A 14,248-nucleotide genomic window follows, 5' to 3' on the forward strand; every position below is an offset into this window, starting at 1 on the left:
AAAGGAATAGGTGACACTTCAGTTCCGAACCCTTTTTCAGACAGCCCAACATTAACATTTATTGACTGTTCCTTTCCTCGTTCCCCAGATTGACTCAGCTCTCCATGGCCTTGGAGAAAACACTTGCTTGCAAAAGGACACGGACGGCACAAGGCCGGGGCCGATATTATATCCGCCAGGCAATGAATCAGAAGATCATGGCTGTTACAATACACCATCTACTCCATACTCCAAGACTCCTAGAGGTATCCACACTTTCTTCAATGCTCTATGCCAAACGGAAAAACCTCCTTTCCCAATATTCAGGCATCACTCGATCATCATCTATTGTCATTTTTCCTTGGATATTACTTCTTCTACACATTCCTTCCTCCTGTCTTCATTGATCCCCTCATTCCATTAATCATCCATCCATTTATTATTGAAGCTTGACTTCGGCGACATAACTATAATAAACCATTTCAAAATTGTAGCTGAAGTAACCTTTGCACTCTGGGTGGTTTGCCTATGCTTCTATTTGCAAACAGATTGTGATGACTTGAGGTGGGTCAATCTTTGATTTGGGGTAGGGATGGGGGAATAGTGTGGCGTTGGTCTGACGTCTCGTGAATGTAAGCCCAGTTTTCCTTTTGCCATGTGGCATTCCAGACTGAATGATGGGGTTCATCTAGTTTCAGACTAGAGTAACTGATTAGAGGGGCACAGGGCTGTAGAGATTGCAATCAAATACAGGTGCGAGAGTAATAATAATCCAGTTTTGACAGACATATTTCACAGAACAATCTCAAAGGCGCTCAAGGCCTGAAACACATTAATAAGCATTGACCAGAAAAGTACATTCAGAAATACTAGAAAATTTGTCATTGATCAGTCTGATCTAAATCATTCCTCTCTTTAACCTCTCCGTTCCTTTTTGTTGCAGTGGTATGATCGTGAGAGCTCTGTCCTGACCAATGAGTGTTTTGCAGGTAAGAGCTCTGGTAGTTTAGTATTCTTCTGATTTAGGATTTTCTCCAACCAATAACCTGATCAGGTTGGGGCCGTTGTTATCTTGGACGGGGCAAAAACTCCCTGGAGTTTACAAAGGATTTCGATAGAATAGCAAAAACAATTACAATTAACGGCATTTAGAAGAGTTCTGCCTCACAGTTCAATCCTAACTTTGGGTGTAGTTGTGTGGAGTTACCCATTCTCCCTGTGAACTCATGGATTTCGATTGAGCTCCAATTTCCTCCCACGTTCTAAAGACACGAGTTGGTTAATTGGCCACTGTAAATTACCTCGAGTGTGTAGGAGAGTGGTAGAATCTGGGAGAAAGTTGATGTGAATGTGGAGAAAATAAAATGCGATTAGTCTAGAATTAGTGTAAATAGCATTTACTGCTTGATACAGACTCAGTTAGCCAAAGGGCCATTTTCTGTGCTATAAGTCTCTATCAAATGGTTTTATACACTTGGAAAAGGGATTGAAATGTGATGTGGATTTGTGAAGTAGACTTTATGGAATGGGTTGTGCAGCTTGTAAAGGGGAGAGTTTATGGGTGAAGGATTTCAGAAATGGATGAGGTTGAAAGGATAATGAGAGAATATCTGCTTTATCGTTTGGGTGGAAAGATTTATGCAGCATGGGAGATTTTAAGGTGAAGTGCTTATGAGGAGGGAGGTCGGGCAGTTGGAGAGATGAAGGAGCGTTCAGAGGAGATGCTTTGAAGCTTCAAAGTGTTCACCTTATTCTCATTTTCCTTCAGTAAATGTCTGAGTATTTGAAGCAAAAAATTATTCATCCTCCAGAATCTTAATTAGCACTTTATTCGAAGATGAAATAGGATTTTAATTTTGGTGGAATTGCAAATGATTCTTACATCCCAGAAATCCGTTCTAACTATGGTCAGTGGCGGACTGGCCAGGGTGTCAGCTTGCTCGATGGCAAGTGGGCCCCTGATGAAGTTGGCCCCCTATATTAAGTGGGCCCCTGATGAAGTGGGCCCACTTTGTCTCCTGGCAACCAATATTTTTAGACCCAGTCTGCCACTGACTGTGGTGTCCAACGTATGACCCTCACCTTGTGAGTCTTGGTTTCTTGGTCCTCCAAAATATTCCAAATGGAATTTAAACTGAAGGTGGTGAAGGGAGGGCTTAAGCCAGAAAGGGTTATTGGGAAGAAAGAGCTACTTTACATTTAGTTGCATCTGGTTGGATAACTATAGTTGGGTGGAGATTATTCCATGCTTTAATTGTGCGGGGGAAGAACGAATGCTGTATACATCTGTCTTTGTAGCTGGGATCACAAATTGGATCGAATGCCCTCGTCTGCTCCTAATTGGTTTGGGTTTGGTGTAGGTCTTGTAGTCTATGTCGACGACAGATGGCACAATGGGCTAAGTGTTCGGCTGGCGACCGGAAGGTAGCCGGTTCGAATCCCGCTTGGAGTGCATACTGTCGTTGTGTCCTTGGGCAAGACATTTCACCCACCTTTGCCTGTGTGTGAATGTGTGTGAGTGATTGGTGGTGGTCGGAGGGGCCGTAGGCGCAGAATGGCAGCCACGCTTCCGTCAGTCTGCCCCAGGGCAGCTGTGGCTACAGAAGTAGCTTACCACCACCGAGTGTGACTGAGGAGTGAATGAATAATGCGATGTAAAGCGCCTTGAGTATTAGAAAGGCGCTATATAAATCCCATCCATTATTATTATTATTATGTCGAGCTGACCATTTAACATTTTGTAAAAACAGGTCAAACGGTGAGCTTCATGTCTGTCTTGGAGAGGGTTCCACCCCAGAGAATTCAGAAGTTTGGTGACACTCGCTTCTCTCTCATAGGTGTTAGTAACAAATCGAGCTGCCTGTCTTTGGACACGTTCGATGGAAGAAATGTTTTTATTTGTGTATGGGTCCCATGCTGCAACTGCGTAGTCCAAATGAGGTCTAACGAGGGTGAAGTATAGCTTCTCCTTGACAGAAGTTGAACAATGATGAAAGTTGTGCCTCAGAAAGTTTAGGACACCTGTTGCTTTCACCGTTGCATGATGAGTCTGACCATTCCAATGCAGATCATTCTGCAATTTGATGCCAAGATACTTGGTTTGTTTGGATTCTTCAAGATCATATCCACCTGCAGAATAGGTCTGCCCAGCCTGTGGGCTCCACTTCTGTCCTTTCTGGCTAGTATGGTAATGGACGTGGCAGCAGTTCCTGGGATACTCAGGACAGTCCCGACTCCTTCAAAGGAATGACCATGACGTTATCCATCGACACTGCAGGAGAACTGAGACGAGTGCTGTAGCTGCAATCATGAATTTACCCCTACAATCATCCCCACCATTGTCCATATCCACACTCCCAATCCCTACCATCACCCCAGGACCCAGGGACCACAGAGCCTGAATCCTGACCTAACCTTCGTTGCATGTACTGTACAAGTTTCACTGTATAACACCAGGGTGCAGTGTGGCAGAGGACGTGATTGGAAAAATGATGAGGTACAATACTGGCCGGTCTGTCATTGTGCAATGTTAGGGTATAGTATTCATGGTATCAGTCTGTCACTGTAGAACACCTGGTACAGTATTGGTGGGGACTGTTATGTCATTGTATAACACTGAAGTACAGTTCTGGTGTGCATGGGTCTGTCACTGTCCAACAATGGGGTACAGTACTAGTGGAGATGGGATTGTTGTATAACACTGGGGTACAGTATTGGTGGGGATGGGTCATTCACTGTATAACACTGGTACAGTACTGGTGGCAATGGGTGCGTATTACACTGGGCTACAGTACTGATGGGGACGGGTCTGTCACACTGGGGTACAATACTGGTAGGGTCCTGTTTGGACCTCCCTGTCATCCCTGTTAACTAGAAACCCTCATGATCTGAGCTGAATGCCTGATCAGTACTCAATGGTCATCCCTAATTTTAATGAATGTAATCACCCTGCCTGAAAGCCATTGGTAGGGAAGATAAGGATTGTTCAGGGCAGGTGCATGAACAATTTATGCAAGTATCTCCAGGTTTGGTGCAGTGATCTCTCATTACTCAGCCCGATCCCTGTAGCTCTTAGTTCACTTTTGGCTTTTTCTTTTGTACAGAGCCTTTCCTCTCACTGCTACTGGTCTTGTCACAGATGAAATTCACCCTTGACCTTGAGGTTAGTGTTGATAAATTGGATAATCACAATAAATGTTTTTATTGATGGTCAGTCTGGATTGCTAATCCAAAATTTCAAGAATTAATTAGTTATCTCTGATAATTTCCAGTACTTTTTGTTTAAATTTAAATATCAAATAAATGTATTTGATTCCAGGTAAAGGGTCTCCACCTCAAAGAACGTTCAGTATGCAGTAGTTTCAATTTTCATACCATAATATCCTTTTAATTGCACCTTGTGTTAATTGGTTCCAACTAAAAACTGGACGGAGATTGACAAACTAATTCTATGTCTAGGTGTGTTATTCTGAAGTAATGAGATATTTCTGTTTGCTTTTTTTAGAACAGCAGTTTTCTGGATGAGAGCTGGCTCCTTCCAGTAAGTATAGGTATTTCTGACTCAAATGTATAATTAAAGGGAATGGCAGCAACCTCTGCAATGTGTTGCTCAAGATCAACATGGAATGATGTGGAATGTAATGCCTAGAAATTGGTCATTTCTCTACCTTGTCTTTACCAGCTTTTATATTCCACACATTTTTTTCTTTCAATGATAGAGCATCTTTCTGTTCCTTTCTTGTTCGTATTTGTTAGTTTTACTTTAAAAAGTTATTTGCTATTTAGCTTAACAACCTATTGCAGTAATGACTTTTGTATTCAACAAGGGTCAAACAGTAATGTCATGTAAATGAAAGTAGTCATGTTTAGTATTTTGTTGCATATGCTTTGCATGCAATGACTGCTTGAAGTCTGTGATTCATGGACATCACCAGTTGCTGGGTGTCTTCTCTGGTGATGCTCTGCCAGGCCTGTATTGGAGCCATTTTTAACATGCTTGTTTTGGGGGGTAGTCCCCTTCAGTTTTCTCTTCAGCATATAAAAGGCATGCTCAATTGGGTTCAGATCGGGTGATTGACTTGGCCACTCAAGAATTGACCATTTTTTAGCTTTGAAAAACTCCTTTGTTGTTTTAGCAGTATGTTTGGGATCATTGTCTTGCTGTAGAAAGAACTGCCGGCCAACGATTTTTGAGGCATTTGTTTGAACTTGAGCAAATAGAATGTGTCTATATATTTCTGAATTCATGAAGCTACTACCATCAGCAGTTGTATCATCAATGAAGATAAGTGAGCCAGTACCTTCAGCAGCCATACATTCCCAGGCCATAACACCCCCACCCCCCCCCCCCCCCACCCCCCCCCCCCCCCCCCCCCCCCCCCCCACCACCGTGTTTCACAGATGTGGTGGTATGCTTTGGATCTTGGGCAGTTCCTTCTCTCCTCCATACTTTGCTCTTGCCATCACTCTGATATGTTAATCTTCATCTCATTTGTCCACAAGACCTTTTTCTAGAACTGTGGTTGCTTTTTTAAGTAGTTCTTGGCAAACTGTAACCTGGCCATCCTATTTTTGCAGCTAACCAGTGGTTTGCATCTTGCAGTGTAGCCTCTGTATTTCAGTTCATGAAGGCGTCTGCAGACAATGGTCATTGACAAATCCACATCTGAGTCCTGAAGAGGGTTTCTGATCTGTCAGACAGGTGTTTGGGGATTTTCTTTATTATAGAGAGAATTTTGTCATCAGATCAAGCTCTTCCTTGGTCAGTCAGTTCCCTTTGTGACTAGTAAGCTCACCAGTGCTCTTTCTTGTCTCTAACAGTTTTATTCTTGTTTCTCAGTCTCATAATGGCTTCATTGACCTTCATTGGCACAATTTTGATCCTCATGTTGATAAACAACAATAAAAGTTTCCAACGGTGATAGAAAGACTGGATGAAAGACTAGTTGCTGAGGGCTCTCTTATACAGCATTAAGGAGGCAATTAAACCCACCTGAGCAATTACAAATGCCTGTGAAGCCATGTGCCCCAAACATTATGGTGCCCTGAAATGGGGGGGGACTAAGTATAAACACAGGTATAATTTCTACATGGTGAAACCAAAATATATAAAAATACCCTTTAATAAAATCTGATAATGTGCACCACATGTGATTTATTTTTTTCCTTTTTTTTTCTCTATTACAAATTTCAAATTGTTGAGTACAGAGGCAAATAAATAAATGATGGGTTTTTGTCCCAAACATTATGGAGGACACCGTATTTAGGTCAATAAAATTTCAGCCTAACCTGCTAAGCATTTGCACAATATTTTGCTTTAGTCATTTGGTTTCCAAGAGCAATAACCGAGTAATGATCTTGTGCCTCTTGCTACATTGGCCAAATATGCTGAGACCAACTGTGGTATCACCAATGCAGATAAGTTAATACATTCAGCAGGAATTAAAGCCGGGAGTTTCTTGTTTGTATATCTGTAGGCTTCCTGCAACTACATCTAAAACATATCCAATTCTATTTTTGTACTTTAACCTCCGGAATTCCCGAGGGTGATGGGTAACTTGTTTCTTGCTGCCTATGTGCTTGTGTTAACTCCAATTTGCAATAGCCCATGTAAGAGACTATTAGATACATTTAAGTGGTAACAAAAGGTTTGAAAAAAGTGTATTGGATCTACTTTACTCTCCTATTCCTTGATTTGCAGTTCTACTACACATTAAACTTCAAATCTACTTAACCTTTAACTCAAAAGCTTTTGGGAGCAGAGGGGTATACTGTATTATGCACTCTGAGGAGTTGACTAATCCAGATTTGTTCTTGCACAGGTGTGCGAGATGTATAACACGGTCCCTTGTCGAGAGCTGGGAATGGTACTCTGGTAAGAGGCAACTTTACAAGAGAGGCCTCACCAAGAAATATGAATTGATTGAATAGTATGTTGCAATGATCTCTTTCTGTGCTGTAACCATTCAATGATTCAGTCCCTATAATGATGACTACAGTGAAAAGTGGAAATTACAATGCAGTGCAGTGGGGGGGGGGGGGGCACGGTGGTGCAGTGGTAGAGTTACTGCCTTACGGCACCATAAACCCGGGTTAGATTCTGACTACAGGTGCTGTCTGGCAGAGTTTGTATGTTCTCCTTGTGACCACATGGGTTTTCTCTGGGTGCTCAGTTTCCTCCTATACTCCAAAGGGGTACAGGTTTGTAGGTTAATTGGCTTCCGTAAAATATTGTAAATTGTCCCTTGTGTGCAGGATACTGCTAGTGTACGGGGTTATTGCTGGTTGGCCGGTCTCAGTGGGCCGAAGGGCCTGTTTCTGCTCTGTATCTCTAGAATAAAGTATTTAATCGTGAGTCTTAGTGCCTGGAGTAAGGTTCGTAAATAACTAGAAAATGCCCCTAACTTCAAGAATATCAGAATTTTCTGGGCTTAAGTGTAAAGATTCTAGACTTATCTATAAGAGTGACGGTGAAATAAAAAAACTATTTGGTGATCTGGTTGTTTAACGCTGAGACATTAGAAAAAACTTGTACCCACTGACAGCTGGCATTTCCTTACAGGTACACTGGTGGCCGTATTTTTGTAACGGAGGTTATTGCGGGAAGTCAAGCTGAAGCAGATGAATGTGTCCAGGCAGGAGACATTATCGATGAAATTAATGGCGTTGCTTTGAGAAATGCCAAAGGGGGAGAAGTACGTGCCTCTTGCTCATTGTCAAAAAATGGCATCTGTCCTACACAGCATGTGTTTGTCTTCATTGTTGTACTCCTAGTGCCATTGATCTGGGGTTAAATCTCAGGTCTGCAGTAACAGTTTACTCCTTCAGTTTCTCCACCCACGGGTTATCGTGTTTCGGTTCATTCATGAGACGTGGCATTCATCAGCAAGGCTGTTATTTATTAGTGATCTTCAAATACCTTCAAGATAGCCCCACACCTTCAACCACTGCAACCCTTGTCAACCAGATAACCAATGATACCCAGTATCACTGCTGCAAATTAACTTCCACCTAATGGTCACGTCGCACAGACACATCTGCACTTTAGTCTGTTTGAACTGTTTTGACTATTTTACTGTTGTAATGTTCTTTTTACAAACCATGTTCTCGGGGTATCTAAATTTTATTAGTTATTTAAATTATGACATTGGATGGAAGCTGCATACCAAATCTCGTTGCGCTTATGTGCGATGACAATAAAAGATATTATTATTATTATTATGCTAATACTTTTGAAAATTATTATCCAGTTTAGTAAGTGAGTGATTAAATATTCACATGTAACAACATGTTTGATCCAGTCAATAACTTTGTCTTGGTCCATCACAAAGCCAGGTTTGATTTCCAGTCTGACCCACTGCAGCTCAAGTTTCTTTGAAGAATTTAGCGAAGATTCTGACGACTGCAGTGGCACTATTGAGAGCATAGCCTCTGAGTGAAGAGATCTCATTCTGGTTAAGTTTCTTACAATGTTCAATATATTGTACCTCAGGAGAAAAATATTTCCTTTGGTGGGCTGCAGTATCAATTCAGTAGGATAGTACTGAGGCTTAGACAGTTACTTTCAAGCTGGGTTGCTAAGCTCAGCATTGATTCCAATGACTATTGAAATTGGAGGTTGATATGATCAGGTTGTATAACATTAAAATAATTCCATAGAGTAGACACGATACATTGGATTCATACTTGAACTATGATTCTCTCTCTGAAAACGGAATCTTTTTGTGGATGCTGGGTATTAATTGAAGTTTGAGTATTCTTAGATAAGGGATTCAGTGATGAAGCAGCAGAGGTGAGTAACTCCTGAAGTACATATTAACAATGATGGTGATGGAGACCAGAAGAAGTGAACAGCCTATTCAATTCCTAAGTTTCCATGCTGAGGATGGGTTTACTTGTGAAGAGTGTGGTTAAATAGCTGAGAGTTTCAGTAATCTATCCAATATAAGAGACCCCAGGAGAAGGATAATGAGAGGAATTCCCGAGGAAGTTGGGAGGGCAAAATAAAGGGATCTGGTCACATGGTGATTCATTTACTAGAGTTGCAACCAGAAGTACAAAGAAACCTGAGTTTGAATTCTATCATGGGAGCTGGGTATTCAAATTAAATTAAACACATTGAATTAGAAAGTTATTTATTTTTAAGAAGGAACTGTAGATGTTGGAAAATCGAAGGTAGACAAAAATGCTGGAGAAACTCAGCAGGTGAGGCAGCATCTATGGAGCGAAGGAAATGGGCAACGTTTCGGGTCGAGACCCTTCTTCAGACTGCTTCTTAATTAGAAAGTTAAGTTGGTCTCAGTAACAATGATCACGGAACACCCACATTTTTGTTAAAGTCCATCATTCATGGATTTCCCTTGAGGTAGTAAACCTGCCATAACCTGTCCAGTCTACCAGTGACCCCAGACCCACCAATCTCGTTGAGTCTTAGTTGATTTTCATTGCGTCCTCCGAGCATTCTTTTTCAAAACTTGTTATTTTTCTGACCATGCCCTTTCCATTTGTTGCTGTGATTACTTCAGGCTCAAACAGTTTTACAGAAACTTCGAGGAAAGCCGTTAAGTTTCCGCATGATTCACTGGAAGTGGCACGATGGGTCGGTTTACAGACCCATGCTGCCTCATCTCCAGCTGATGCAGAAAGAGTTCCCTGACTTTCAGCTTCGATATGATACCAAATCAAACAAAGAGATGTCAGAAGACAGGCTGCAAGATGACAGGTGAGAATCTAACCAACTCAAAGCTCGTTCTCATACCTGTGACTTTGGAGATACAGTGCGGAAACAGGCCCTTCGGCCCACCAAATCCACATTGAACACTGACCACACCGTACACTAACACTATACACACTAGGGACAATTTTACCGAAGCCAATTAACTGACAAACCTGTAAATCTTTGGAGTGTGGGAGGAAACCCATGCGGTCGCTGGGAGAACACACAAACTTTGTACAGACAGTATCCATAGTCAGGATCGAACGCGGGTCTCTGGCACTGTAAGGCAGCCACTACCACTGCCCACTGATTCTCTTAACTCTTGAAGGCCATAGCTAGCAGTGCACTTGGTTTACAGGCAAATTGGTTGGTTTCCCGATCATCAACCTGGCTTGATCCAAATAAAACTCATTCCCTTCTCTGTCCGTCCAAATTCTGCCATTGTTTTGGAGAGGGTAAATAAAATGCCAGATAATTATCACCTTTAATCCTCTTAAACTATCCCATCACTTCTCCATTTTCAATTCCCAAGACATGAAGAGCCTGTATCTCTTCTCAAAGACTGTGACCGTACTACCATAGCTGCCTCCACACCAGTCCATACTATTCCATTGAATTGTGTGGGCTAGCTTGAGTGATCAGGATTTGAAGTTGGGTGTGGTGGCATTTGGTGCTGAAAACACCAATCCACCTGTTAGATCAGCATTAATCGGCACCGAGCATCATCCTGTACTGGCCAGTTTGAATTTATTTTATTTTTCTCATGGATTAATTGGCCCCGAGGGAGAGGGTTTAAACATGGACATGCTTGGTGTGGTTTAATGCTGAGGTTTTTGTGGATGCACTACTGAGGATTTTCTTTCTGCTGCAGGTTGCTGTATTCGCTGCGGTACTTGGGCCAGGTGAACATTGGAATGGTAAACACAGTTAGCAGTGAGTTGTCTGTGCTCCCACTAATAAACAATAATTGCGGTGCTACACCAGGGAGCTTGGAGTCGGCACATGGGGCAGTTTTTGTTCCACAAATGTTGAGGGGCTAAACGTAACTTTTTTAGTGAACTAGATTTATGGAACTTCTCCATGTATCACAGCAGTTGTGTGACGCTACAGCATGCATTTTGGGGAAAAATCTGTGTTAAATGCGATCAAGTGCTTTGTACATCACCAGCACATCTCCCAGCTTCGAATCTCAATACACCGTGCACAACATGGTGATCACTGGGCTTCCACAGGGATGTCAAATGACTTCAACAATGCTTCAGGTAGTCCCGTGTGAAATGTGACCATGTTACCAGATCAGTGAACAGCGAGTGCCTTGTACACTGATTAAGATAATGAGAAAGTTCTGAGGAGATAACTAAATGTGATGAAGGGGAAAATGTGGAAGCAGTGTTTTTGGTTTTCTAGAAGGCATTTGATTAGGTTCCATATCAAAGGTTACTGATAATGTAAGTTGTGTGAAGTCGGAGGCAATATAGCTGCTGGAGCTGATAAGCAGAAAACAGAGTCCAGATGTATCAATGATTGTCAGTATGTTTGCTTCCACAAAACTGCTCTGTTATTTCAATTGGAGCTCTCCCATGCACGGGGCAATCTCTGTCAGTGCAGCACTGATCATCTCCCCGACCCCTCCCTGCATCGTGACATTTCAGGTTGAAACCCTTCTTCAGACCCGTAATGTCACCTATTGCTTTTCTCCAGAGATGTTGCCTGACCCGCTGAGTTACTCCAGCATTTTGTGTCTATCTTTGGTGTAAATCAGCATCTGCAGTTCCTTCCCATACTGTCACTCTGTCAGACGGATTTCTGGATTGAACTGGCTGTTGGCAGCCAGGTGACAGTTAATAATGGAATACAGTGAGGCCATCTTGTCATCCTGAATTCACACAGTAAAGGCTAACAATATCATAATCTCCAAGTTCTGTGTGGGTTATAATAACACCCCATGTCAGCAGAGGTGTGAGAAGGGTGGATCAGCTCGTAGACCTCACCTTGTGTAAGACAGTGTAATTTATTTTAGGTGAAATATTGGGTGTCGGATAACGGTGCAGAAAGGTACAGAAATGCTAACACTTGGCATTAACCATTTTGCTGAAGTAAGATGCACATGGAAAAAAAATGAAATGGCTCCAGCATAACCAAGTCCATTAAACTGTGAGAGCTAAGTACGTAATTGTACATTAAATGCTGCTTGCCTTAACTACCTGAAGTAAGGATATGACTGCATGGTTTAGTAGGTACTAAGGTCCGAGTATCTTGATCATAACCGGTTAACTATATTATGCTTTTGAATGTGTTTTGCATGAAGCAGCCCGAGGAACGGTGTACAGAAATGGCTAACAGTATTTTTTCTCACAGTATGGTGGAAAGGAAGTACTGGATGAAGGCATTGAGAAGGTCCTGCAGCAAAATCTAGTACCACAGGTAAGATCATCCAATGATTAATAAATAAATAACAGAGAAATGAGACCCAAATGTAGTGTCTTTACGGTGCCTCTAATACCAAATATTAGGCAGGTAGATGCACAGGGGCCACTGCCAGCTCCAACTTTCCCATCAAGCTGGGCTGATCTGGATACATTTCACCTCCCTTCACCATCCACTGGCAACGTTGCTGCAGCACGTTCAAGAACGCAACCCCCTAACCATTTCTCCAGTGCTGCGTAGTGGGCAGTTTTGTAGCATAATAGATGAGTGGGAGTGAGAAGAACACTGCTGGGGGAACGAGGTCAAGTCTTACTAACTCCAACTTGTGTAAGGGTTACATTCCTTACGGAGTCGAGGGATATGGGGAGAAGTCAGGAACGGGGTACTGATTGTGAATGATCAGCCATGATCAGTGAATGGCGGTGCTGGCTCGAAGGGCCAAATGGCCTACTCCTGCACCTGTTGTCTATTGTTCCGTTGTTACATACATCGGAAACGGAAGTGCTACTGCGCACGCGGAAATTCAACGTGGGGTTCACGTGGGAGCAAGTGCGCGAACAGCTAACTGGCTTGTGGAAACGGCCACATGCGACAGCAGTAGTGCACTACTACCGAGCTTAAAGAATTGCTTCCATAAGTGCGAGTTTACGCAAGTCGCCTATTATGTAAATTGAAGAGTTGTTGTATTGCGTGCGGTTCTGATCGCCCAAATACAGGAAGCATGTGGAGGCTTTGGAAAGGTGCAAAGTGGGTTTACCAGAATTACGCCTGGATTAGGGGGTATTAGCTACAAGGAGAGGTTCGCCAGACTTGGGTTGTTTATTATGGAAACAGTGGAGGTCTTTAGGGCAAGATGCAGACTCCTGCAATTCCTTCCAAAAAAATAATCTGGGAAGTAGTCATTTCTGGGGGGAAATGGTACCTTGTAGCAAGTTCTATTGATGGCAGTAATGTTTTAACTCCATCCATTATGTTTGTCTCTATTAGGAGGTGTTGCTCGATGTGAAGGAAACAGAAGTGATTAGTATGGAAAACTCCACACAGGTAACGGGTTCATTGTCTCCATGGCAAAGTTTAAAAACTGATTGTTTAAGTTGAAATATTGATCATGTGCCTATTGGGGTGAGGGGTGGTATAACATGGGGTATCAAACATTCCTAAAACAGAATTGATAGTCAAATAGTTCCCACTGTCATGTTCTGCAAATCATTCCCAGGAAAGGTATAGGTGGGTTAGATGGAGAAGAAAGAGACCTCTACATTGTGCACTCCTGGTTTTCCTAGCTGCTCTCCCATCCCTACTCTAGCCAGATACTCATTTTCTAATTTTGTTGCAACCGTTGTAGGGGTTTTATGTCGGATTTCTCGACAATGCAAATGCAAACAAGTTTGAGGATGGTCAGCCTTGTCAGTTCTGATTTGCTCTCATTGATATTTCAGGTGCTCTTTCATCATCATTACCCTGAAATTGCTTCGGTGGGACAACGGCTCGACAGGCAGGCCCTCTTTGCTTACTGTGTGGCGTAAGTGACAACCTCTGATTAAGTCTTGGACCCTGAGCCTCAGTGGTGGATGGATAGCCTGAAGGGCAGTGCAGCAGCCAGGCACCCTTGCCAGGACAGTGGTGTCAACCAGTGTGCAAAGAAAACATCATGGTCATCTGTGGCTCCCCCCCCCCTCCTCCATATCCACGGTCTCCTTTGCCAGGGAATTGCCCAGTGCAGCAGCCCTTGCCCCTCCCCAGCAGCTGTAGCCATAGCTTTTTAATTTGAACCCCACTTCCAGAATTTTGAGCACATGGTTTAGACTGATACTGTGTTATAGTCGTAGAGTGATGCAGCATGAATACAGGCCCTTCAGCCTACCTTGTCCATGATGACCAAGTTGGCTGATCCATTTGCCTAAATTTAGCCCATATCCTTCCAAACCTTTATTAGCTAAGTGTCTATTGAAAGTTGCAATTGTATCCGCGTCTATAGCTTCCTTTGGTAGCCCGTTTCAGATTTGAACCGGTCTCTGAGTGAAGATGTAACCCCTGAGGTACCACTTAAATCTTTCCACTCTCCCATTAAGCCTAGGTTTTGAATCCTCTATCCTACCATTTCTAATTTCTGCACCATTTCCAACT

The 14,248-nt window shown here is 42.7% G+C and overlaps 1 protein-coding gene across 2 annotated transcripts in view; it reads left to right on the plus strand.

Annotated features, from left to right (window-relative positions):
- The window catches only part of LOC116988012, a 33,518-nt gene that overhangs the window by 14,458 nt on the left and 4,812 nt on the right, over positions 1–14,248 (plus strand). Inside the window, exons 4-14 of one of the 2 annotated variants that reach the window (XM_033044412.1) lie at positions 89–245; positions 923–968; positions 4,083–4,141; positions 4,484–4,519; positions 6,801–6,853; positions 7,541–7,673; positions 9,504–9,700; positions 10,566–10,611; positions 12,053–12,118; positions 13,109–13,165; positions 13,561–13,643. In XM_033044412.1, coding sequence (XP_032900303.1) covers positions 89–245; positions 923–968; positions 4,083–4,141; positions 4,484–4,519; positions 6,801–6,853; positions 7,541–7,673; positions 9,504–9,700; positions 10,566–10,611; positions 12,053–12,118; positions 13,109–13,165; positions 13,561–13,643 — 933 coding nt within the window. The remainder of the gene's footprint in view (positions 1–88; positions 246–922; positions 969–4,082; positions 4,142–4,483; positions 4,520–6,800; positions 6,854–7,540; positions 7,674–9,503; positions 9,701–10,565; positions 10,612–12,052; positions 12,119–13,108; positions 13,166–13,560; positions 13,644–14,248) is intronic. The other variant, XM_033044413.1, reaches the window with a different exon arrangement.

This window comes from Amblyraja radiata, chromosome 26 (assembly GCF_010909765.2).
Source record: "Amblyraja radiata isolate CabotCenter1 chromosome 26, sAmbRad1.1.pri, whole genome shotgun sequence".
NCBI classification, from domain to species: domain Eukaryota; kingdom Metazoa; phylum Chordata; class Chondrichthyes; order Rajiformes; family Rajidae; genus Amblyraja; species Amblyraja radiata.